This window comes from Oryzias latipes, chromosome 21 (assembly GCF_053564925.1).
Source record: "Oryzias latipes strain Hd-rR chromosome 21, Olatipes_Hd-rR_3.1".
NCBI lineage: Eukaryota > Metazoa > Chordata > Actinopteri > Beloniformes > Adrianichthyidae > Oryzias > Oryzias latipes.
Genome location: NC_136257.1, coordinates 12,547,004 through 12,572,325, shown reverse-complemented (window position 1 = coordinate 12,572,325; position 25,322 = coordinate 12,547,004). Strand labels below are relative to the sequence as shown.

The 25,322-nt window shown below is 40.8% G+C and overlaps 1 protein-coding gene across 1 annotated transcript in view; it reads left to right on the top strand.

Moving 5' to 3' along the window:
• The window catches only part of arhgap20 (Rho GTPase activating protein 20), a 49,556-nt gene that overhangs the window by 6,901 nt on the left and 17,333 nt on the right, over positions 1 to 25,322 (top strand). The window contains exons 3-13 of the mRNA XM_004081593.5: positions 7,176 to 7,352; positions 9,861 to 10,010; positions 10,690 to 10,731; positions 10,932 to 11,016; positions 11,135 to 11,212; positions 11,707 to 11,773; positions 12,169 to 12,366; positions 22,298 to 22,485; positions 22,734 to 22,898; positions 23,712 to 23,821; positions 24,054 to 24,243. Coding sequence (XP_004081641.1) covers positions 7,176 to 7,352; positions 9,861 to 10,010; positions 10,690 to 10,731; positions 10,932 to 11,016; positions 11,135 to 11,212; positions 11,707 to 11,773; positions 12,169 to 12,366; positions 22,298 to 22,485; positions 22,734 to 22,898; positions 23,712 to 23,821; positions 24,054 to 24,243 — 1,450 coding nt within the window. The remainder of the gene's footprint in view (positions 1 to 7,175; positions 7,353 to 9,860; positions 10,011 to 10,689; positions 10,732 to 10,931; positions 11,017 to 11,134; positions 11,213 to 11,706; positions 11,774 to 12,168; positions 12,367 to 22,297; positions 22,486 to 22,733; positions 22,899 to 23,711; positions 23,822 to 24,053; positions 24,244 to 25,322) is intronic.

The following is a 25,322-nucleotide window of genomic DNA, read 5'->3' as shown; positions in this document are numbered from 1 at the left end:
CGTTTTGGACGTAGTCTCCAAATACGGTCGTAGAAACGTGTGTTGCAACACATGAACACGAGAGTTTGGAACGCAGAGGCCCAAAACGCGTGTTTACATCTCACGTTTCCACTGTGCATTGAGACGTGGTCGCTTGAACGCTTGTTCCCGAGGCCGGCGTGAATGTCACTTGAGGGTAGCAGGAGGTTGTGTATATGTGTGTGTGTCTGAGGGCTCAAACACTTGAGAGGTGAGGCGACACTTTTGGAGTTACACACAGAAGAAAGAAGGATGATGGAACTGAATCCTCTTTTGAACCTTTTCTGAAAACTTTTTATGGCTTTAATTATTTAAAAAAACATTAGAAACATTATCTAAGTCTGTTTTTTTTAATGAACTACACTAGAACACGTCAATCAGAGCATTTCTTCATATTTGTCAGTGCTGTAAAAAAACACCTTTTGATAGAACCAACTTAGTGTGCTATGATAGCACAATCCCATAATATTACATTCCCTTCAATTGAATACACAAAATTGTTGTGTGTGTGTTATTGTCATTTTTGAGGCGCATTAATTTGCTGAACTGTATCAAAAACAAACACATATTGTAGTCTGACATTATAGCCTGAATGAAACAGATAATTATGAGCATCTTTTTAAAGAAAACAACAGAAAGCAAATAAACCAAAGTGTTTACAAAAATGTTCCCATAAAAACGAGGAGATTGTTGGCTGAACAGAATGATTTGTGAAGTGATTTATGATGTAAGTTTGTACATTCAGTGCTGTCAACACCAAATCTATAAAGCGCTGGAGGTATGCATTTTACTGTGTACATTTCTGCCAACGGGGCAAAAGAAGCAAGAATCTGATGAATGCGTTGCATAAGAGTGACTCCTGTTCTTTATGCAAACATTAAGGAAAATAGAGCTTCAATCGCCATTTCTAGACAAGAGTTTAAAAATCCCATCATGGGGAAAAAATTAATAGTACTACTTTTTATTTTTGGATTTCTGATCCCCATCTTTATTTGTTTGATAATTTTGTTTGCTACTTAACTGAGGATGCTTTTTTTTGATTCAAGTTTGGAGTTTCAGTGGGTAAATGTTTCATTTATGCCATTTTTGTTCAAACAATAGTCAACAGAATTTTCCGAACATCTCTACTGTGTGGATTCTTGCAGAGCAGCCAGTTCTGGTGTTGTTTGAAGGCTTAGTCCCAACTGGCCTTATGGGTTGATGAGGGTTGGTGAGACGCAGGCGTATCGTACAGATTTTTTATTTTTCCATCACCCCTGAAACCTGCGCATCCGTTGTACGCCCCACGTTTGGAACCTCACCTTTAAAAAAATCAGAACATAGTCTGTGCACCAACCCAAAAGCCCACAGCACCCGTATGGGTCAACCCCCGTATTGGGTCATGTGACTCAAGCTTAAGGGACAGGAAGGTTTAAACAGTTCCTCACATCAGACTTCCAGAGTCTAGAAAGTCTTATGGTATTTGTTCCTCTTTAAATAAAGATTTCAAAGCTTCAAACGTTGCAGAACGAGGAGGAAAAGGAAGAAAAAGGGCCGAGCTTTGTGTCTGACATTTATGTGCCGCATTGATTCCACCTGTAAATAAAGGCAGAAGTAAAATAAAGAAGTGTTTAAACAGCATCAGAACTGTGTTTCCACATCAGAGATGAGGTTCCTGTCTCTGTCATTCAAATGTTTTTTTCTGTTTATCTTTTACTCCTTCCCGTTAGCCTGTGATTTTGTCGTTTCACGCTTCTCATCGATTGTTTAGTCGCAGCTGGTCGGATTTCAGCGCTGAGACTTTCTGCACGTCATACGGGGAAACGTTTCCGTCCCGGCCCAGGTCAGGAGTTCCTGAATATTCATTTCAGATGATTAGTATGCAGCGGTGTGCGGTTCATTGGACCGTGGCTCCTCACTGCGTTGCTAAAAAGTCAACAGAGGTTGATCCTGAACAAAGGTGGTCATACATGGGCGGGAGGACCACACACTCAATTTATCAACATCACATGATGTACAATGGAGACATTAGCGGGGCATTCATCACTTTCCAAGGTTTGCCGGCTCGCCTGTCAGTCTCACCTTTGAGAGGGGAGGGATGTGTGGTGAATACAGAAGATGTTGTCTTTTTTGGGAGCAGTGAGATGTGAAAGAGCTTTACAAAGTCTGTCCCGGGCTGTCAGAGGGGCTGTGGTTTCCAAGAACATGAGCATTAAGTAAGAAAGCAGCAGAGCGTGTGATGATGAAAACCTTTGACTTTATGCTGTGATGTTGATCTGAGTTCATCCTGAAAAGTCCTTCTGCAACAGTCCTGTTTTAACCTCTGTATGTGGCATTCCCCTCTTTGGTTTTGATAGTTTAGCCACTCCAATGAAAGTCATGTCTTTGATATTGTAGCATGTTCATTTTCTGATGATGGAGGACACATACATATGGAGTGGGACATTAAAGTGGATATCAATGCCTCACCAATAGATTTCATGGAAATCTCAGTTATTTGGGTGAAATTAGAGATAAAAAGATAAAAAATTGAATCTTAGTGTAGAGGACTTGATTTAAGAAGTTGCAACATTACCTCTTAATTTCACATTTTCGCAACATTTCCAAGACTTTGGAACTTAAAGGCTACAGAGTCGGGAATGCGCTCATCACTGACGTAATTCCGTCCTTGTGAAGGCCGTGTCACGGGTACATTTAACGCATGAAATTTGGGTCTAGTTCATTTTTGCATTCGACATTCGATGCGCGCAGATGACCGTCGAGGATTTCGCCAGACGGGTTTTTGTGCGAATTTGGTTTTGAGCTGTTTAAACTTTTTGGTCAGTTGAGAATGAGACAGTATACAAATATTTGACCTGGTTTATACACAATTATTATTATGTAAATCTCACACAATTGGCTGCACGGTGGCGCAGTAGTTAGCGCTCTTGCCTCACAGCAAGAAGGCTCCCAGTTCAAGTCCCAGCTGGGGGACATGAAAAAACAACATCAATGGGGGACCTTTCTGTGTGGAGTTTGCATGTTCTCCCCGTGTATGCGCGGGTTCTCTCCAGGATCTCCAGCTTCCTCCCACCATCCAAAAACATGCTTCATAGGTTAATTGGCAACTCTAAGTTCTCCATAGGTGTGTGATTGTGGACATTCTACCCTGCAACAGACTGGCGACCTGTCCAGGGCGACCCCTGCCTTTGCCCACAAGTGGCCGGGATAGACCCCGGCAGCCCCGTGACCCCAAAAGGGACTAAAATGAACGAATGAAAAAAACAAAAAAAAATGAATCTTACACAATTGTGCATGATTCTTGTGTGTTGAATAGACGTTTGAGACGTAAGTGCATACAAAGTGTAAAGAGATTAACAGTGCGGCTAAGAGCTAGCCTCAAAGTAGAATCTGTGATTTATTGACCTTTTTTTAGCTACCAACTCATTTAAAGTGTCTTGAAAGCGTCATCTGTTCTGCTACTGCAGGCTTTGAAATCTATCTTAAAATATGTGATCAAACCTGATCAAAGTTCTTTATTAGGAGTTTCTTCCCTCTTTTATTCCTAAAATGAAAAATGTTCCCTCATTCGATTCAAGTTTTCTCTTAAGATTCTGCAGTAAATATGAACGAGTGTTGACGGTCAGGGAGGAAATGCTTCTGCATCACAGAAGTTTCATTAAATCTGTGTTGTGGATGATTTATCTCGGCAATGGGATATTTTCTGAGTGAACGTATTCAACTTCCTGTATGACTTTACAGTCACTGCCACCACAGGCAGCTTGCAGTTTAGTTTGGTAACGTTTTATGAATCATTCATAAAAATGCACAGAGGGTTTCAATATTTCATCCATAATTATTTTTTCTTTTTGTCATCTTCTCAGCGGGCGATGCTGCTGTTCAACACACAGCATCCTCACAGCTGCAAGAAACCACAGGAACTGAAGCTTTCCTGGAAACGTTCACTCACGTTTATTAATCCCATATTTCCATCTGCGTCATATCAATTCATTCACATGCAGCCCATACCGCCTCCATGCTGGTGCACATCCATTACTGTGAGCCCCTCCTCTTCCTCTTCAGCCTTCCCCATAAACCTAAACCTCTCAACAATCTTCAACTGGTCCAACCTCTACATTAACACCCCCCCCCCCCCATTCACCACATCACACCTGTTCTACAGCAGCTGTCAAATTCAGATTTGACTTCAAACTCTTGCCGTTCACCCTCAAAGTCATCCACTGCGTCGCTCCCCCATTCCTGTTCAGTCTCCTACAGTTGAGAATTGCATATTACTTTGAATTATGACTCAAAAACGTCCATAGTTTTGATTTTTTTTAATCTCTTTTTAATTTTTTTAATATTTGTTTTACTTTTATAATTGTTGTGATTGTTGATATGTTTTTGCGTTGTGTGATCTGCACTTCAGGGCCACCGTAGAGATCCTTTCTGTACACGGACTCAAAAGACTCTTCAAACTGAAGGCAGTTTTACTGATAGAAGAATCTGGTCGTTTTCTGGAACCGCTCTATGGCGGCGATGCAGCTAGAAGAATGTGAGAGCATTGCTTTTGGTGCTAGTTTGCAGTAAGAATGTTGCTTTGATGGTTTTGCAGCAGAAATCTACGCGTCCCTATAGTGGTATGTAATTACACAGTAGAGCATATTAAGAGGAGGGTGTGTGCATGTACTCCAGAGAATGGCTGTGTACATGAAAGAGATGCAGGGAGGCAGAGACAGAGATAGGAAGTGTGTACAGGGGACGATATTTCAGTGTTTTATCTGGTGTTCAGATGGATAAACAGGAAAGGATGGAGGTCTCTAATCATTTCCTTTCCTTTTCAAAGATGCCCCCCCCCAACATCGGACTGTCAGCTAAATTTGACTTTTTCACTTGGAATCATCAATCCAAGCAGACATTTTCTACATGCAGTTTTTACTCTGCGTGTGAATCGTTTTACTGAATAGTGTGGTCTTTTGACTTTGCCGTTGTGTCATTGCAGCCCAAAATGCACAAATGATGAACAGATTTCTCCAGATGGCTTAAGCAATCAGTGGCCTCAGCTATGAGGAGTCAGGAAGCGACGTGGTCAGAATCCAGCTTCCACTCAGTTTTCTCAAACTGTTTGCTCAAATCGCCGTTACAGTGAGTCAGTGGTGCCAGATGGAAAACTTCAAACATGTTAACTGTGACCCTGCGGTTATCGGACCGCTCAGCAGAAAGAGGTAAAGGTCAATCAGGTTTAGCTGTGAGATTTGACCCCCTTCCTCAAAAGTTGTCGGGCAAACTGACCCTTGAGTGTGGTAATCCACATTACGGGAATCGTATTTAACCAACACTTCACCGTTCCTTTAGGGTAATGTTTACCCCCTGCTTATGAAACGCCATAGTGGAGGCAGCCAGGTTAGTGATTAGATAAGCCTGGATTTAAGACGTTTCCATGACCAGCTCAGTGGCCCATGGAGGAGTGTCTGCCCTAAAACTGAAAGATTGTGAGGTTGAGTCCATGGTAGGGTCATACTAAAGACTATACAACTCAGTCCCTTTCTGCTCCACTCTCAGCACAAAGGGTTGGATTGGGGAGGTTTGACCATCAAAATGTCCCATGTGACTGCAGCTCACCCACAGGTCCAACTCTAAATATACTACACTCTGTTGTGGCGCTTTAATTAAAAAATAGCCTGCATGGAATCAAGGTGCTTAAACATTTTGACGTCAAAGTCATTCATGCTGCAGCTTAACTCCTTTAAGTCTGTTTAACTACACCCATTGCTTTGTCTCCATTTGGGCCCGGTTTTTGCTCAAAGAAGTGGCCCAGATTGCGGGTTAGTGGGAGCTCTGGCATGCAAGACATTAAGTTTGATCACACAGCAAAGATCTTCAAAGCTCTGATGTGAATAAAAACGTTTGAAGTTGACGTACATTCACACTGGTCTCTGTGGTCCACAGCAGAGTTTTAAATAATTTGCTTCAACTCTGCTGGCAATCAAACCTCAAGATTCTCTTCTGATTAAAAGTCAGGCTTTTTGGGTGACTTGCAAGTGAACCCTGGTGTACCTGAGGCAGGAAAATAACCTACCAAAAGTGTGAATGTTTAAAAAAAAATGAGTCCACTAAAGTTCAACCATGTCTTATTTGTAAATGTGGTGTAGTGAAAAATTGAACACATTTATTAATTTATTCTCTTTTTTTATGTTCTTTCCAGTCAGTCATCATCATTTCAGGAACCTCCCACATTTAATCGATCAGCTGCTGTCATGTCTGTCTGTTTCTTTGTTCCTCTCCAGAGTGCAGTTTGAAAACAAACCCAACAGAATGTAAGAAATAGTCCATCAGATCTACCGGATATCTTCCAAAAGACAGGCGTCTATTGGAGATCTGCATTTATTTCATCACCGGCTAATGGGTTCATTTTGCAGTGGAATTCTGTCACAAAGTGCAGACAACACCAGATTAACATTTTCAGGATTTTGCTCAACAATCCATGTTCAAACAACTTCTTCTAATTCGTCAATCGCTTTCGTTGCACCTCCACCAGGAAACGGTTTGCTCCTTTTTCTGCCGCCGTCTTCTCAGTATCATCCAGCTGCTTGTGCCATTCAGAGAAAATTTAGGATCCACTGCAAAGTTTCGTGCGGCTTCCTCAAAGAATGTTCTTTGGTGTGTGCCGCCGCACAAAATTTAAATCCAATGAGCGTTTCTACATCCGACGTGCACCTGCGTACCCCCCGCACATCCCATGCATGCAGCTTTTGTGCGTGGTCAGTAGGGGGCCAGTACGCGCACTTTACCACCGACTAGAGTGCGGTGAAAAAGGCACAGAACCACAGAATCATCTACACATCAGAAGTACGTGTAACTTACAGTATTCTTACACGATACATTTATCACACGCATGACAATTTTCACGACGTCCCTTAAGGTGGCAGTACGACAAGGTGTGACACACCTGTGGTCCCTTTGAGATGTGGTCAAACATCTCTACAACCCTCCACTGACCTGGACGACCAAAAACTCGCAGCACCTGTACGGGTCAACCCGGTTTCCGGTGCATGTGACTAAGGCATTACGCAAACATGAGGCTTCTTCAGGAGTGTCCCATCTGTTCATTTTCCATTTCAAATGCATCCAAATGACGTGTTTTCTGTTCTGGGCATTGGAAGTTTGTGTAAGTGTTTTGTACTCATGTTGTTTCACAGGGAAACCTGCTCGATGCCTGTCAGCCCGGAGTCCTGTTCCCTCGTCCAGGGCTTTCTGGCTGAAAGTGCAGGACGCCTGTTTTTGGGCCACGCCCAGACGCAGCTGAAGACCGGCCTGCAGACTCAGGAGAGACACTTCTTCCTCTTCAACGACACACTGCTGGTTGCCAAAGCCAAGTAGGTTCTTCACTCCTGGTCTCCATATTTATGTGGTTGTTTCTGGGAGAGAGTTAGAAACTAGTCTCTCTAAGCCATGAACCCAGGAAAGAAATTCAACAAACATGACACCACGAAGCCATGTTTCAGAACTCGGGGTGAAGTTCCATTCCCCTTCTTCTCTCACTTCTCCATCTCTCATTTTCTCCCCAGTGTGTAATTATTTCCCAGCCAATTAAATCCATATGAGGCCTGGCTGAGATCAAAGCCCCACCGGCCTGCAGAGCGGGGTTACCCGCACACACACGCCAACACACAAGTGCATTAAAAAATAAAGACTTGTGGAGCTTCTAGACATTTTTTGAGCACATTTTCACAAATAGACACGCATAAACATACAGACTGTGTATTTATCGTGCAGTCAGAACCCTCTTTGCAGACAGAGCAGGATGTCTGTGGTGTGTTTAGGGAGTCATGTGCCAGCGGGTGGAGTTGACCCTTCCAATACTGACAGTATAGGCTATAATTGCCTTTAATATATTGTGGCTGAGCAGAGTGAGTTGGAGGAATGTGAATTTGGAAAGGACACGGGGAGAAAAAAAAGCCATCCAGTGATGTATATGTGTGTTTGTTTTTATGTCCATATAATAGCAGAGAGGGAGCGTGTGTTTGTGTGCCAAATATGCACAACTGGATCTAGTGCCTCTATAATTAGAGATGTCGTAGCAAATGAACTCTGACTATGTCTGTGTTCAGATGGCCCCGATTTTGCAGCAAAACAAAAATCTCTCTATTGACTTAGCCCTACGCTGGTTCATGGTCAGAGGAAAACAAATGCCACCGGGCACCAGAGCTTCTGCTCCACAAACCGTTTGGCATAAACAATCCAGCTCAAGAGCAGACATTCTCACAGAATTAGTGATGTTTGTTGTTCTGTCTTCAAATTGTGCTTGAAATGCCTGTTTCCTGTAGTTTCTACTTAAAAGGTGTTGAATTCTTGACTGCACAAACTCAGAGTTTACGGTTATTCCATTGGAGCGTCCCTTTTATCCGCATTAACACAACTTTTTCACGTGTTCAGCAAAGCAAACTGTAGATTTCATTGAAAACAATAACAGAGGGTTGCACATGCATGTAAAATTGCACTTAATAAATTCAACAATTTAAAGGCTTTAGATGTTTTCTCTGAGGAACTCCTTCAATAAAAAAAAAACAATTGCATTTATAAAAATCCAACAGTTTTTGTGCTCTCTGATGGCTTTTTGTTAAGCCATGGTTCAGAGGAAACCCTGTTAAAGCCTGTTCATGCTCACCTGCATGCACTCAGACTGAAAAGGTCAAACAAAGAGCTTTTTGATAACTCAGAAGATTTTATTGCATTCGTCACAGATCTAAAGATAAAATTCATGATATTTTTGGGGAAAGTGGTGCCTTACCTTTAGCTTTTATGGTTCACTTACAATCACAGAAAAGCATAGTTCAGTTAAATCTAAGTGAAGTTGGGTTAGGCTTAAAGGAAAACTATTATTATTATTATTTTTAATGTTTGAATCAATTGTATTGAAATACATTTGCTGGATTTTTTTTTAGACAAAACTCATCTTTTCTGTAAGTTTTATCCCTGAAACTATTGCTTTGGTATTTGTTACTCACATTTCCGAAACCCCTCTCAGAAATGCTCATTGGCATGATGCAAATTTTCCTTCAAAATCCTTTGTTTATAACTTGCTCCATGTTTTCTACCCTGGCAGTGGAGGGCTTTTCCTGCTCATTTCAAAATGGCTGCTTCCACGAAATCTCAAAAACACTTTTTGTGGGAAAGTTGAGCTAAATTTCATAATTTTGTTGTAAGAATAACTAATATATTGTTGTTTTTTAGTGACATCTTGCTGCAACAGAATTCAACATTTGTTGATGATTAATTCTTTATAATAAAGTTACATCACGTTAAAATGTCTGGATCAAATTGGAGACATTGAGTAAATAAGGTGTTTTTTCCTGAAGACTTCTGTCAACATTTTAGCATCTTAAACTAACATTGTTGTGAACAAAAACATACCAAATCATCCGATTGGAATAGAATAGCATAGAGGACTTTATTAATCCCACGATGGGGAAATTCCTTTTGTCAGTGTAGCATAGTTGATGCTATATGTATATTATCAAAAAACATTTTCCCTCATTCTCTTAGTGGATTTCATTAAAGGATTTAAAAATCATCTTGATTCCAAACAAATAGAATTTTCTCTAATTTCTTTGATGTAGTGGGCTTTACAGGTTTAATGTACAAATTTCTATTGCTATCAATGGAAGTTCAAGTTTTGTTAATTTCACCAGTTGAGAACAAATCTTTGAACTAAACATAATTGAATTTCCCAACGGGGATTAATAAAGTTGGTCTTAATCTTAATGTTAATCTTAATTCTTTGAAAAAAAAATTGTGATATGGTAATTTGACACTGATGCCCTCTTCCAGTGTTTAGAATTGGACAAACATGATTTCTGTTGATTGATTTTATGTTTGTCCAGGTCCCCGACTCACTTTAAAGTGAAGTCCCAGGTGAGAGTGTGTGAGATGTGGACCGCTAACTGCATGGAGGAGGTGTGTGAGGGCAGCACCAACCCGGACCGGAGCTTTGTCATGGGCTGGCCCACGTGCAACTATGTGGCCACGTTCAGGTGTGTATTCTCAGTTGAGGCTTTTATATATACTGTTAATTCTGACATCATTCAAATCCCTTTTGGCTTCAAGTCACTTTTATGACTTAAGGTCATAAAAACAAGTTTTTTTTTCTAAATGTGTATTGACACAGGCGCCTTCCAGAAGGTAATAAAATGATGTGCAAGAATTATGATTATGGGAAAAATATTTTATTTACATTCTTAACAGACAGAAAAAGACATTTTAAATTTGCCAGGGTTGTAGATAATTTCATGCCTGACTGTAACATCGTTCGGCGCATCCACAAACCCTGCTTTCCTCTCCAAAACATGAAACTCCTGACTCGAGTGTTTGAGTGGATCCAGTCCTGAAAGAGTACAAAATGTTCTCATCAGGAAGGGGAATCACTGCCCGAACATTCAGCCAAAACCAATCTTCAGCGCTTCAGGGCTATGGCAGTTGTTAAAGCAGATCAACTGAACCTCAGGAAAACCAGAGGAGACAACCACATATGTACAGCAGGCTCCAACATGCAGCACAAACAAATGCTATCAGGCATGCCATGCGGCGTTCTGCACCTGCCTGAAATCCATCAGGAATCCAGGCTCCAAGCATTTTGTGGTTGTACTCTGTGGCACAAATAAGCAAAACATCTAATTATTATTTTTGAGTAATATTTTTCTGTCATTTTTTCAGCTCTGAAGAGCTAAAGGATAAATGGCTGGCGCTCATCAACGGGTAAGGAATTTTCCCCTGCCACCTTAAGGAATGATCTACAAGCTGGATCAATAACAGTTTGAGTTCATTGAACATATAGGAAAATATGTAAGTTTGTAGCTTAACTTTAAATGCAGCCAAGTCAGAATGTTGGAAAACATTCATTGATTTTAGTCGCATCTGAAGTCTCACCTTCCTCTGTTCTTCCTCCTCAAAAACAGTCGAATCAGTGAGGGAAAAGAGAAGGATGACCCAAAGACCGTTCCGCTGAAGATCTTTGCCAAGGACATAGGAAACTGTGCTTACGTATGATCTTCTTTGTCATTGCCTCTTTTTTTTTAAATCCTAAAATATCAATTTATTAAAAGCAAAAACTTTTAGTCTAAATAAAACTAACCTATTTTTCTCAATTTGCTTCAACCAGGCGAAGACGCTTGCAGTCAACAACACAGACACCACCACTGACGTGATTCGCATGTCCCTGCAGCAGTTCGGCATCTCTGTAAGCTCAACTTCTGTTATCTGGACGTTATTGGGAAAACCAAAAAGATTGAACCAGAACTTGTTGAAAGACCTCCTCCTGATCTATTTTTAAGTCTTCCCATAATTATGCCATTTTTAACCTAAATAAAAGAACGTTGTTTTTTGGCATAGCTTCTGCAGAGCGACAGGGGTTTATTAGAAACTCACTTCTAAGTTGTGGGCGAGACCACGGGCATTTTTTCTACGTCACAAAAACAATCCATTTCAAACAGCATTGTTTTCATCTGCTCCTGCTTCACAATGGTTTTGAATAAAGAAATACTCAGAAATACAATTTTCAGCTGAATTTTCTTTTTCTTATCAGAAAAATGCCTCAAGAACATGTTTAAGTCACCAAAAACAGGATTTTTATTAGATTAGCTCATTAAAGTGCTGCGCAGTGGGAGGTTTTCAGGTAAAAAGAAACAAAGATTTTTGATTTCAAGTTGGTTTGTTTCCTCTTTGTCCCTCTAGAGTTGCATCAAAGACCTCCGGTTGTGGGTGAACTCCAGTAAAGACGACCCTCCGTATCCCCTTATCGGTGAGTGTTACTTAAGTCTGTTTTATAAAGGAGTTTTTTTTATTTTTTTATTTATGAAAACTGTCCTTAACTGTAGATAAAAGGGATTTTGAGGCATTCCTTTAGTGAATATTTGAATAGAAGGGGTTTAAATTCTCTTCAAACATCTGGAAACATTTCCATTTGTTTTTAGTCAGAGTGGTATTTCCTTGAAACCTTCAAGCTTAATCTTTTTATTCTGTAATTCAGACCTAATTCCCCAAATCCCCACTCAGTATTTGGGATTTATTGTCACTCGGTGCCAGCACTTCCCTGTTTTCCACCACATTTGTGCTTTGGCTCCTTGTCAGAAGCACACACTCTGCGCATACCAGACCCTCCACCCTTAACCTCTGGACCCTGACCTTTCCTTCTAGGCCACGAGTTTCCCTTCTGCATCAAGATGAGCCACATTCGGGACGGCGGGAGCTGTCCAGGACGAATAGGACGGGACCCGATGAGTCCAACCGACTGCCCTGGAGTTCTGCTGCTGGATCAGTGTCTCCCTCCAGACACCCAGTGTCAGTTCATCCTCAAACCCAACAAAGTCCTCCTGTCACCTCAGGAGCTTTTAGGTAGGTTACATTTAAAGACCAGAGCCGCTTCAGTGTGCAGCCTTCTCGGGGCAGCAAAATAAAAATCCTCTGAAAGGAAAGTAATGTCAGTTTCTGCCTAAGAAAAAACCTTTGGAGCAAAACTCAAGGGAAAGTGATTGATGTGTGAAACCGTCTGTGCTGTATGTATAGAGCAGTGTTTTTCAACCAGTGCGCCGCGGCACACTAGTGTGCCGTGGGACATGGTCAAGTGTGCCGTGGAAAATTGCCCTCATTAATTGATCTAAAAAAAATTCCCATCTCCAGGAAATCAGCTCTTTGTTCATCCAAACAGGTCCTGATAAAACACTGAGTAGTTAGGAATATGAAAGATCATGAAATACTTTTTTCTTTGTGTTTATTTGATTCTATTAAAGACATTTTTATAAGAATGACGGTAACGCGATTTAGCTGCAGCTATAACTGTTATCTGAAAAGTTCCGCAGCTTCTTGAAGGCTTAATCACATGTCATCAGTCTGACCAATCAGAAGTGTTTAAAGTATTCACTTTCTTGTTCCAATTTAGCTCATAACTCACTCAGTTCCAACAAAAACACCAGCTAAAGCTCGTCTTTAGCGGTGTAGCTTTCCACAGAATCCGGTATCAGACCGTGGAACAAGTGAACAAAACCATGAAGCTCAGAGACGCGAGTCTTTCTGCCGTTTTCTGGCAGTTTTAACACTACATCTCCCATGATGCGTTGGCTTAAAGGGACGGGACAGCGCCTCAGCGTACAATGAGTCGTCCTTGTTACACGTCTTGAAACCACAACGAACATACAGTTTGTATGTAACTTAAGTTTTATGATTTTTGTCAAGGTTAAAGTGTGCCGTGGCTCAAAAAAGGTTGAAAAACACTGATATAGAGGCCTGATAGATAACAAAGCCCATGCAAGTTTGACACTTAATTGTCCCTTTTTCAGGCCTTTTTTGAACCAATCAAAAGCAGACACATCTGTCGAATCAAGTGTGAAATTGAGAAACTCATATCAGTTTGGATAACCTCAACCTTTGTGCACAGACCTCACACAAAGGAAAACATGTTTGTGAATATTTACGGAGCGTATTTCAGTCTGACTTTAGGAGTGTAAAGGTCTTGATATTCATACCTAGTTTGAAATATTCCCCCTCTGTTACTCCACTACAAACACACTAAATCTCCCCTTGGCTGTTTGTACATTATTGAGATTAAAAATAGGTAATCTCCTCAAACTATGACTACTTAAAATATGAACACAAGCGTCAGGCATTAAGCCTGTATTTGTTTTTATTTCCATTTCAACTCAGCGCAGTCTCAATAGAGATTGCCTCTCTCGATATGGAGGAGGAGCAGCTTTGCTCCGAGCTCCTCACCCCATCTGTAAGGGAGCACCCAGCAGGGGAAACTCATTCCATCCGCTTGTATCTGGGATCTTCTCCTTACACTTATGAACCAAAGCCCATGATGAAGGTGGGGACATAGAATGAACGGCTTCTTCTTCATTGTGATACCTTAACGGACTGCATAAAGAAGCAGCCTAAAGAAGCTTAATCTTAAGAAAAAATCACCAGAAGGCTGTAAAATGATGTATCTATGCAGTCATTTTTATTTAACAAGAAATCTAATAATACAAAATGAAAAACTAGAAACAAGGAGATCCACACAAGCATCCAAGAAAAGAAAAATAAAATAAAAAGTTAACTGTTATTTAAAATGACTTCAAACTCATTGTTATACAGCCCAATGATAAGTATTTTTTGCTTAATTATTGCAAATGGTTTGTATTGTTTGGGTTTGTACGGAGATAAAGATGAAGTTTATTTTGATTGCAGTGACCATAAACTAGTGTAATAAGTGGAAATGACTAATTTTTAGAACAAAATGAGAATACTATATTTGTACGAATCTTTTAATAAATTCTCATAAAATTTAAAACTAGCACTTATTCAACAGATGTACGTTTTTTTCCCCACAATAATAACAATGAATCCCCATCTAACTTTGATTAGATTTTTTTAACTTAAATAAAAAACAGGCTTAAAATTGAACCAAAAATTACAGTGTCATTTGAGTTTATTTTAGTCCTAAATCAAGTTTTTCTGTTGTCAAGAGTGTGAAGTAAAACGATTTAGACTCATTTAAGTTATAATTTCTTTAAGAACTAATATCCTAGCTCTTAATGAGGCAAAAAAATCTTGACTGCTGGTTTTGAGAAAAGCTAAGTTAAGACGATTGAAAACCTCGTCAAATATCTTAAATCTCTAAAAACAAGGTTTTAAATCTTTAGTATCAAATAGTTTGCAGTGGATGTACGGCAACTGTGGCACTTTAGCCACTTTAACCACCTGTTCATCTCACCTTCCATCCTTCCCTCATTTGTCAACAAAACCCTAAAGATACATAAACTCCCCCACCTAAGGCAGGAGCTCTCCACCTTCCTGGAGAGTGCCAAACCCCCTTTAGTCAGGTCGAGAACCTGTGAGACCTTCAACTTGGAAGTTCTGGTTCTCATTCCAACTGCTTCTGTACACACTGATGGTTTGATGAAGCCAACAGAACATCATGTGTAAAAAGTAGAGAGGAAATTCTGAAATCCTCAAACCAGACCCCCTCTGGTCTTTGGCTGAGCCTAGAAATTCTGTCCATAAAGATCATGAACAGAACTGGTGAGAAAGAGCATTACTGCTGGAGTCCAACATGAACTGGGAATGGGCTTGACTTACTGCCAGCGAAATGAACCAAACTCCTGCATTGGTTGTACAAAGACTATGGGGTCCTGGAGCCCCCTAGTAAGGGGCTCAGACCTCATATTCCCAGAGCAACTCCAACAGAACAAAGAACACGCTTTCTCCAAATCCCCAAAAAACAGGCGGACTGAACGAGGAAACCCTCAAGCATGGTCTCATGGTCTGTTGCTCCACAAGACTTTAGAGACTTGAGGCTATCATAGCAGACCTCATCTACCCCCAGAACTTTGCTACTGAGGGCATTTTGACAACCTCGGAGGGGTCATCGACTGGCCCACTCCTGGGATCTCAGCATTCGAAAACAGAAGGCTTGTCTGTAAGATTCAGGAAAAGAAAAGAAAGAAAAGAAGCCAGAAATGTTTTTGCGGCCGACCGATAGTCCGTCTCCTAAAACCTCTCCTAGATCTGAGTTTAGGCCTCTGCGTTCTGGGTGGACGGCTAAAACCTGTCAGCTGCTTTGGAAGTCCCACATCCAGCCAGGGTTGAATGAACTCCATCTTGACATCCTTTACGTCAGGCACCAGCTTCGTCATACTCACATATATAAATGTACAGCAGTGTATATTAGGTTAGCATGTTTTCACAGACAGTCAGAAAAAGTGCAGGTGTGCTTTTTGTGTGCGCTCATACCCGGAACTGCAGGTGCTTAAGTGTTTTCTGGTTGGCAGGAGAAGTGAGCTTATAGCTGCAACACCAACTATGAATACTGCATGTGGCTTTTTCCCTCTTTAAAAAGACAGTGGAGGTCTCTAATATTACACTTCCTCGATTTCAAGAATCCATCTATAAATCTAATATTGTATGAAACCGCAGGGAGAAATAAGAACTGTCAATGCAGTACAGAGAGTACTTCCCAGAAAATGTCCCGGTTACATAAACTGTTCCTGTTTTCGCTCATACCTGATCGTTGAAGACCTGGACTCATCTTTTAGTTTTCTGGGAGAAGCGGCTGAAAAGAAAAGGAGAATGGTGGGAAAGGAGAATGTGGCGGAAAAGGGGTTAGAACAAGGGTCAAAGCAGAAGCTGTACCAAAACAAGAGAAAGGGTAGACAGACAAAGAGGAAGAACCCCCAGAAGACATGCATGAACGCAAGAATAGGAAGATGGAAAGTGAAAAGCGATGACACAGCTATTGAGTAAGTGGAGGCCAGAAGAGGTGAAGGAAAAAGAAACAACCACAGTCGACTGATAGTGCGAGAGGAATTTGCGATGGAAGAAACCGAAAAGAGGAGCTCGGAAGCAGATCGGATGGAAAAAGTGGAGTAGATTGAGAGGGAGGAGGTGGAGATGACAGTGGACAAACTGTGGATGTAGAGCTGGGGATGGAAAAAGGATGACATGAGGTTTAGAGCAAAACAAGTTGTGGGGGGAAAAGGGTGTTTTGCAGTCATAGAGGCTCCAGTTTGCCAACCACAAACTTTTCCTCAGATTCCTTTGCTTCAAGCAAAACACTCTTACGTAATGGATCCATACCAACCTCGCAGCCACGGAGGGCTAATTAGTCACACCCAGCTCCAAAGCTAACAAATCTGTGTCTGTAGCCATAAAGAAGCCCCGCTTTATGTTTTTTAGTGACTTTGTTTGAAGTCATTAATCTATTTACATTTTGAAAATCTTGAAATCCTCAAAAATGCTCTTCATCCCTTGCAGGGCTTTATGTGTTGCATATTTATTTTACAACTAATGTGATTGTGTAACTGTTTTTCTGTCGTTCGTATTACACCCCCCCCCCCCTCCAACCAATGAAAGCCATCAAATTCTACCCCTTCCCTTTCCCTTTAACCAAAGGGGCAAATGTTTTTCTAAGGAATGAGACACCACTGAGATCCTCTGGTGTCTTCAAATCTCCCCACAAACCACAAAATGACTGAATCTGTGAGACAACTTCCAGGATGCCATCATCCTCTGTGGCGTCGCTCATAAACACTTAATTCAGATTTATCTAAATGGATTTCATGTGTCATCTGAAGAAATAAACAATGCTGGTGTCCTAATATCGTCAGCTGAATCACTTGAAATGTTTACAATATTGAGCCTCTTAGATTGCGTTGCCAAGTTTCATGATTACCTGTCATGTCCCGACTAGTTTTTAGTTTGTCATCATTTCTCGTCATACTGGCATGTGAGACTTTCTGGTTTATCTGTGGGTTTTCCACACTTTAAATAAAGACATTTCGGTTTTGTGGATGTTTTAAAAGTTATAAGCACTCCTGTTTTGTTTTGAAAATCTTGTGTAATTGTTGTGTTGTTTTTCTGCCCACTTGAGCTGCTTTGTGCAAGTTCACTTAACCTTAAAGATCAAATTCATTTTTTGGTGGGATGTAGCATATAATGGGATATAGAGCAGAAATCTTTGGTGGATGCCCTTCTCTTGGTTTGATTTTTTAACCAGACTGAGCTGCATGCTGAGTTGGTGGCTGCAAAAATTCCTCATTAGCGGATTATTTTGGTTAAAAACCTGAATGTTTCAGATTCCAAATACTGACTCAACCTCCATGTGCTTGTAATGAACCTTCTGACTTCAGAGGAGGTTTGTCTTCTGGAGCAAAGATGAAAGTCAGAGTTGAGTTTTTCCTGAAGGTCTTGTTTTCCTACAGACTCTTTTATAGCTGTAATTGACATGTGTGAGATCACACTGAACCTGAATTACAAACCTACTGTGTCCATCACTGATGTGTTAACGACAGGAGTGGTGGTTTTGGTGGGGGACCCAAACACATGACACTTGTGGCAAAAACGTAAATTGTAATGATTTAACTTGACATAAAAAAACACTATGACACACAAAGAAGACTCAAAAACCATGAACTTTAATAGATTGGGGTATGAGCCCAAACAGCAACAGCTTGGACCAGGTGTGCAGTGCCCATTGAATGAGACACAATCAATGAAAACTAGACCTAAGAGGCACCAAGCCTCACAGTTATTCCAAATTAATTTGCAGGATAGTTCATGTAATCACTCTGATCGTGGTTGAGATTAAATAACCGATGTGATGCAGATAAGACTGAAGTGTACAAGTTGAGGCTTGCAGAAGGACATTTTTTGTATTCTTTTAATGCTACAGTTAAAGCTTGTTTTACTTGGTTGTTGATTAAATATCTTTTTAGAGATTGCAATCTCGGATTTAAAACCAGTTCTGTTTCATTTTGAAGACCAGCAAGCCTTTCCTTGTTGCTGGGGTAGCCTGCCCTGTCTTGTCCTTGTGTCTCCAGCTCAGAGAAAAGTTGACATTTAATGGAAGATTCAGAGGAAAATCAATTGTGAGACAGAGCCGGCGTGGACCAGTTTAGCTCAAATGACACTGATGGTGTCCTTTTAAAGCAGGAACACCCAGAATAACAAAATATACTCAGATTTAAGAACACACCAATATTTAAAATCTGTCTAAAAATGCTAATTTCTACCTGCACAAACACCTGCAGGGGAATAGTGGGGAATAGGGGTATAGGGAAAAATCCATTTGGCGATACTTGTATCGATTGAATATGGTTTCAAGACAATATGTTTTAATTATTCATAAACATCCTTCAGCATCTGACTCTTGTTTGCCACTTAAACCTCTGACCGTTAGTTGGCTGGAGAACCAGCTTGTGTTAAGTGCTAAATCTTCAGTCATGAGACTGTTTTTACTTATTAAAAAAATTGTTCAGGTACAGTTTTGGGATGTCTCGCGACATGTATCTTATCGTGAGATGCATATCGCGATATATATTGTATCGCCGGACTCTTGCCAATACACACCGCTAGTGAAAAAGTATTGGCTACAGACTAGTTCAGTTCCTGGACTGGCAGGTTTTAACTGGAATGGATCAATGGATCACTCCTTGAGCAAGGTCCTTGACCTCAACTGAACAGGATGCAGTTACAGACACATTCTTTTCTTAACTGTTAAAAGCAAATACAAACACAGTTGTGTTCTCATTTGAACCTATTCTCTTTCATTTTCTCAATATCTCCATTCTTTTACGTTTTGGATTGTTTTTGCCAAATTTAAACAAAAACACAATAGAGATCTTCTTTTTTTGCCTTGCAGGTGCTCCCATTTAGAGCACCTTTTAGATTCTGGGGCAGATGAATATGAGTTTGACCCGTTCAGCTCAACAACAATCAAAACATGGGCTTAAATAGAAAAAAGTAATAAACATTGAACAGGTTTTTGTAACCAGGCTGTTAATAAATTAATGTGGTGTAACTTTTTTTTAACATGGAAGTTCCCTTCTGAAACCATCCTCCAGTGGTCCCTTAAGAAACAACAAATGAGATTTCTGTGTTGGGTTTACATTTGCAAATAGAATTTGAGAAAGAGACAACCTGCATCATTGAGTTTTTCCACAAATTTCTATACCTTAACATGTAATGCCTTAAGTCACAACTGTCCTTACTGGTTTATATGGGTGGTCTACAGGTGATAAATGGGCAAACCTGTTGGGGGGCATGTAGGTGTCCTGCAGGAAATATCAAAGTCATAAACCGCCAGGTGAGTCTGTAGAGCAAAAATGTTCATACACATTATTTACTACGGGCATGCCACGGGTGACAGCAAACAATTATACAACATGCAAAGATAGTATAAGAGTGAAGTAGGGGAGATACAGGCAAGTTGTATGGATTTTCTTTTTTTTTTAAACCTCCAAAGCCTTCACTCTTCGCAAAATTAGGAAATTAGACAAACAAGTTGTAGTTTTGTGGGGATCCTACAGGCACCAACAGCCAGTGCACACACCTCACTAATGACTCCACTGATAACTCCCTACTTATGAATCCTTACAAATACTTCACAATACACAATAAGATTTGGTTGCACCTCTCTACAACCATCTATGGGCCAAGACACCCCAAAACCCCACAGCACCCGGACAGATAAACACCCCGTATTGGTGCATGTGACTGAGGTATCAATAATCTTTCAAAAAAAAGGACCAAAAAAAAAAATCTTGCTTTCTGTTGTTTCAATAAAACAAGAACCTTGACTGGCTTAACAGTCTAGTGGAGCATTAACAGAAATGACTGATTTTCCAGGTCCTCTGTCTGTTCTTCCTCATTCTCTCTTTCTAAAACAATCAAAGCTGCACAGATGTAAGATCTGATTTAAAAGAAGGTCCTGCTTTTCCTATTGCTCCACAAAGTCAAGTGACAGAGGAAACCCATAATTCTCTTTGCTGGTAAACTTTCCCTCAAAATGTATTTGGGCATGGCGCCAACGCACATTGTTGAATAGTGAACTTCAGCTGAGGTATGCCATTTATTTTGAAGGACATTTTTTTGCCGCAGGATCCTCCACCCACTTAAAGAATTTTAAGTTTGCTAGTCTGTCAGTATTAAAGCCAAAGCATTTATTGGTATAAATGTTATTGTGTTAATGATGGCAGTTTCTTATTGGACTTTTAGGACTTTTTAAAGTATTTATTGAAATTGAAGGTTTATATTTGGTTATAATCCTTTGGATGCACTGACAGTTTGTATATTTAGTACTTTCATCTATCCATCAATACTTGCTTAAAAGTACTCCTAACAGAACCCAGCAGATGACTGTGCTGACAGTGTTTGCTAAAGATTCATAATGAATGGCCACTTACAGTATACATAGGTGCGCAGCTTTTACGTCAGTGCCCAGAGTCTGCAGACAGGCTGTTACACAACCCAGACAGACTCAGTGGGACTGCTCAAACGAATGACAAGTGACGCACCGCCACCAGGCCCCGAGTGTGAAAGAATACACAAATCCACCGACAAACAGGCGCGCAAAAATGAAATGGGTTCGTCAAGAACGAAATTCTCTGCATACTTTCAGCTCAGGTGCTCAATTTGGGTTTGTGTACGTTGGTGCCTTTTTTAAATGCAGCACTTCTATTTTATGTCAACATTCTAGAGATAATATCAGCTACTCACAAACCGTCTCTTGGTCTTTTTAGCTTGTCAGCCATCAGTCTTGTGTTATGTCAGCTTTTGGATTCTGCCATAAGCCTTAGCTAGTCTATAGTTTGTTATGTTAGCTTTAATGTCATTAAACCTCATTGTCTACATTTATTTAGTATTTTTTGTCTTTTGATATTAAAATGAACTTTCGAAGTCTAAAAATCTGACCTTTTAAAACCAGCATTGTCACAACATTGTGTTGGTATTTTTACAGCCTTTGTCATAGCAGACATTTAACCCTATTGAACCATTGGCATAAAATTCCATACACACATTTTTGAGACCCCTAACACGTTAGTATGATCCAATTTTTCCTAAAAAAAACCTCATTGTATAGAACTTTATTACGTTTTCTGCCCTGTGGTTCATCATCATTCCACTAGGGGTGGTAGAGAGGCCTTTTTGCTTTTCCTGCTTATTTCAAAATAGCTGCTATCATGAAATCTCGAAAACCCTTTTGGCAAGAAAAGTTTTCAAACTTTCTGGTGAGAATAACTCATCTATTTGTATTCTTTCTTTTTTTTAATGTCTACTTGCTTTATTGAAAGAATACTAGATTTGTTGATAATTCATTTTTTATAAAACAATCAAACCCATGTTTCTCATAAAAAGAAAATGTATTGCAATTTGTGGTAGATTTTATCTAACAAAAAGGCTAAAAAAAAAAAGAAGACTTTTTTATCAATTTTTTGCTGTTGTGGGCTTTACAGGGTTAAGGGCTGTGGCGAATGAACAATGCCATCTCACCTCAAACATAGTTCGACCATGCAAATAGAAAATGCCAGCTCGGCACCACAGATGCAAACACAGAAAAAGTGAGAAGCGGCCACTTCCTCTGTCCTAAGAACACAGGCTTTCTCTGTCTCCTACTTCCTCTGGGTTTTGTATAACATTAACAGATCTGACTCAGAGACATTTCTGTTCATGTTTTTATTGTTTTCTATTAGCAGGGAGGGGTTGTGAGGTAAACTTTTGAGCATTTCAGAGCTCAAACAAGATGACATCATTGTGATGTTTTTTTTTTCTGTTAAGCCACAAGGAAGACTGTATGCAGGATTTGCATCTGGTCTTTGATCATGATGTCCTGCAGAGAGTGCAAAAATGTAGGTAAAAAGGGACTTCTACCTTTTACATCCTGAAGGGCACGTGTGATGAGACCCACTGCCATTCACTTTCTAAAAAGAGCTGCAGGTTTAGATCTCAACAATCTTTTTTTTTTTGTGCACACTGTTGCAGAGTGTCATGAACTTCTTCATTTCGCCCGCAGAGCCCGGTCAGCACAAGACTTTTAAGAGGAAGAGGTCTCTCATAAACTGGCCCTTCTGGAGAGGTTCCAGCTCGCAGCTGGACGGCTTGCCTCTGTCTCCGACCTTCAGCGCCGCTCAGGGACGGCTGTTCGGACGCCCCCTGAGCTCCGTTTGCTCTGCAGATCACGGCCTGCCCAAGCCTGTCATGGTGAGCTGAGAGGAGGTCACGCAGGTCAGGGAGAGGTCAGGTCTTCACTTTGATGGAACACAGGATGGTTTGTGGGTAAATGTGAGAAAGCACAGGAAAGCAGAGCTCAGTTTGTTGTTTTTCTGTGAATCTAAAATCCCCACTGATTAGTATTTATGGTATTATAGATTCTAGGATGTAATTAAATGTAACCTTCCTTCCTTTGGAGAGTTTCATCAAAAGGTGACTTTGTTCTTTGTCTTATCCAGGACATGTTGGTGTTTCTGTATCTGGAAGGACCTTACACCAAAGGCGTCTTCAGGCGGTCGGCCGGGGCTAAAGCCTGCCGGGAGCTCAGAGACAGACTGGACAATGGGACGGACAACCCAGAGATCAAACACCAGCCCATGTTCGTTATCGCAGCTGTCCTCAAGGTAATGTTGCTTCTCTTCTTCTCATCTGTTTAAAGCAAAGGAAAACACCAGTGACTGAAGTGCATCCAGCATCACTGTGGCTCTGTGTGGCTTCTACGTAACGCCTACAAGCTTTTTCAAACAGCATTTTTTCATCTATTCCTGATTCACAACGGTTTGAATAAATAAATACTCAAAAATGCAGTTTCAAGTTCAATTTTCTTGATATATGTCCTCCATCATCAGAAAAATGCCACAAGAACATGTTAAAAACAATAAAAACACAATTTTCATCTGGGTAAGTCTTTATGATTGAACTCAGGAGCAGTTTCTCCTCATGTGTTAGATGTAACAAAGCTCTCTCATAACCATCCAACAGGTCATAACACTGCTTAAACATGCTGGAAAACATCCCTGTTAACCTTTTCCTCCAAAAGCATTTTGACCTGAATCTGAGTGATTTCTGAAAACTCCACCAGAGTCAATTAATATCATCCATCCTTTTTCTGTAGCTGCGGGTCCAAATCCCATCCCAGCTGTCATCAGTGGAGAGGGCCTCGGTGGACAGGTCGCCAGTCCATCACTTGGCTCCAAGACAAACAGCCGTCAATTTTAGAGCACAAATTAACTGTATGCGCAGGTTTCAGAGGAGAGCAGGAGAAAAAGCATCATAGGCATTAGGTTAACATGCCAAACTCCTCATAAACTAGTAAAGAAAGAGTTTGATTTGCATTCGTTTGAGTGTAGTTGTTAGAAAAAATCCTTCGTAGTTCTTTTAATAGCTTAAACCCGTTATCTAGTATGTGTGGCTTAACCATCAAAAATCCCCTCCAGGACTTCCTACGGAACATCCCAGGCAGCTTACTGTGTGCGGATCTGTACGACCAGTGGATGGACACGATGGAGCAGGAAGGAGGCGACCAAAAGATGGAAGCTATTCAAAGGTAGAAGCTAACATCCCAGAGATGTTCTAGTTTACAGTTTTGCAGCTCGGCTGCAAATGCTCATTCTCATGCAAAGCATGCAGAGGATTTTGAAAGATGTGCGTGTCACTTTTATCGCAGAAGACTGAATTCCTGTTGCTGAAGAAAAAGCATCTAACCGGTGCACACTTGCAGGAACAGCAATCCGTCTTTCATTCCAGGTGTGTTAGCTGTCTTCCTCACCATCTTTCAGGCTCCTGCCTCTTTTGCCCGCTGAGAATCTGCTTCTGCTGCGACATCTGATAGCCGTGCTGCACTGCATACAAGGCAACGCCCAGGAGAACCAGATGAATGCCTTCAACCTGGCTGTTTGCATTGCTCCCAGCATTCTTTGTCCGCCGGCTCCAAATACCCCAGAGATGGAGGGGGAGGCCACAAAAAAGGTGAGAAGCAGATCCGAGACGTCCGTTTCCGAGCACGACCTGCGGTCATATACTGCATTTAGAAAGCAAGCTGATCCCGAATGTTCAGTGGGAAGAAACCTTATGTAAAACTCTTAGAGGTGTTTGAATGTTTGAACCATGTCTAAAAAAACACGATCACCTTCTTCTAGATATAAACATGGAAGTAAAGATCATTTTAAGGTGCTTGACAAACTGATTTCCTCAAACTCTGAGAGTGAGTTTACACTAGAGTGTGTCTGCAGTGTGACATGCTCAGACAGTGTGCAAACTCTGAGGAATGTAACATTTGAGTGAAATAACATAAGCAAAGGGTTTGAGTGTGTTTGTGCCGGCGCGCTGAGTCAAACATGCGATCAGGCAGGCGGACATACCTGCCGCTGACTGGCAGCTTAGATTGGGTCGCTTAGCTCGCTCAGGTAAACTTCAATGCACGCTTAATCCCACTTTCCTGCGGATGTGAGTCCTGACCTCTAAGCAAACCCAAACACATTTCATCTTTTGTAGGTGCTTCGTTCAAAATCTATGAATATTGTTTTCTTAAATTTGCTTTTGCACTAAAATCCATTTTACAAAGATTACTGAGTCAGCTGTTAGTGTAGTAAACTGGGGGGATTTAAAAAAAAACTTATAAAAAAACTAAGGTTTGTGTTGGATTTTAACATTTAGTGCAACTTATCCTTTTATATTGTATTAACAATTATAATTCACATGCTCTTACATAGGTTAGTGATAAAACAGGCTAAAAACCTGTTCCACTGTTTTAATGTGTATACAGGGTTTCCTCGTTTTTAATCTAGCCACAGGGGTTGCAAGCCAGTAACTTCTGTGCCGGTCCCAAGCCCGGATAAATAGAGAGGGTTGCGTCAGGAAGGGCATCCGGCGTAAAAAATTGCCAAAATAACCATGCGAATCATCCACAACACTTTAGACATACCGGATCGGTCGAGGCCCGGGTTAACAACGACCGCCACCGATGCTGTTAACCTACAGGGTGTCGGTGGAAATTTGACTACTGTTGGTGGAAGAAAGAGGGGAGGCAGAAGGGTCCGTGGCCAGAG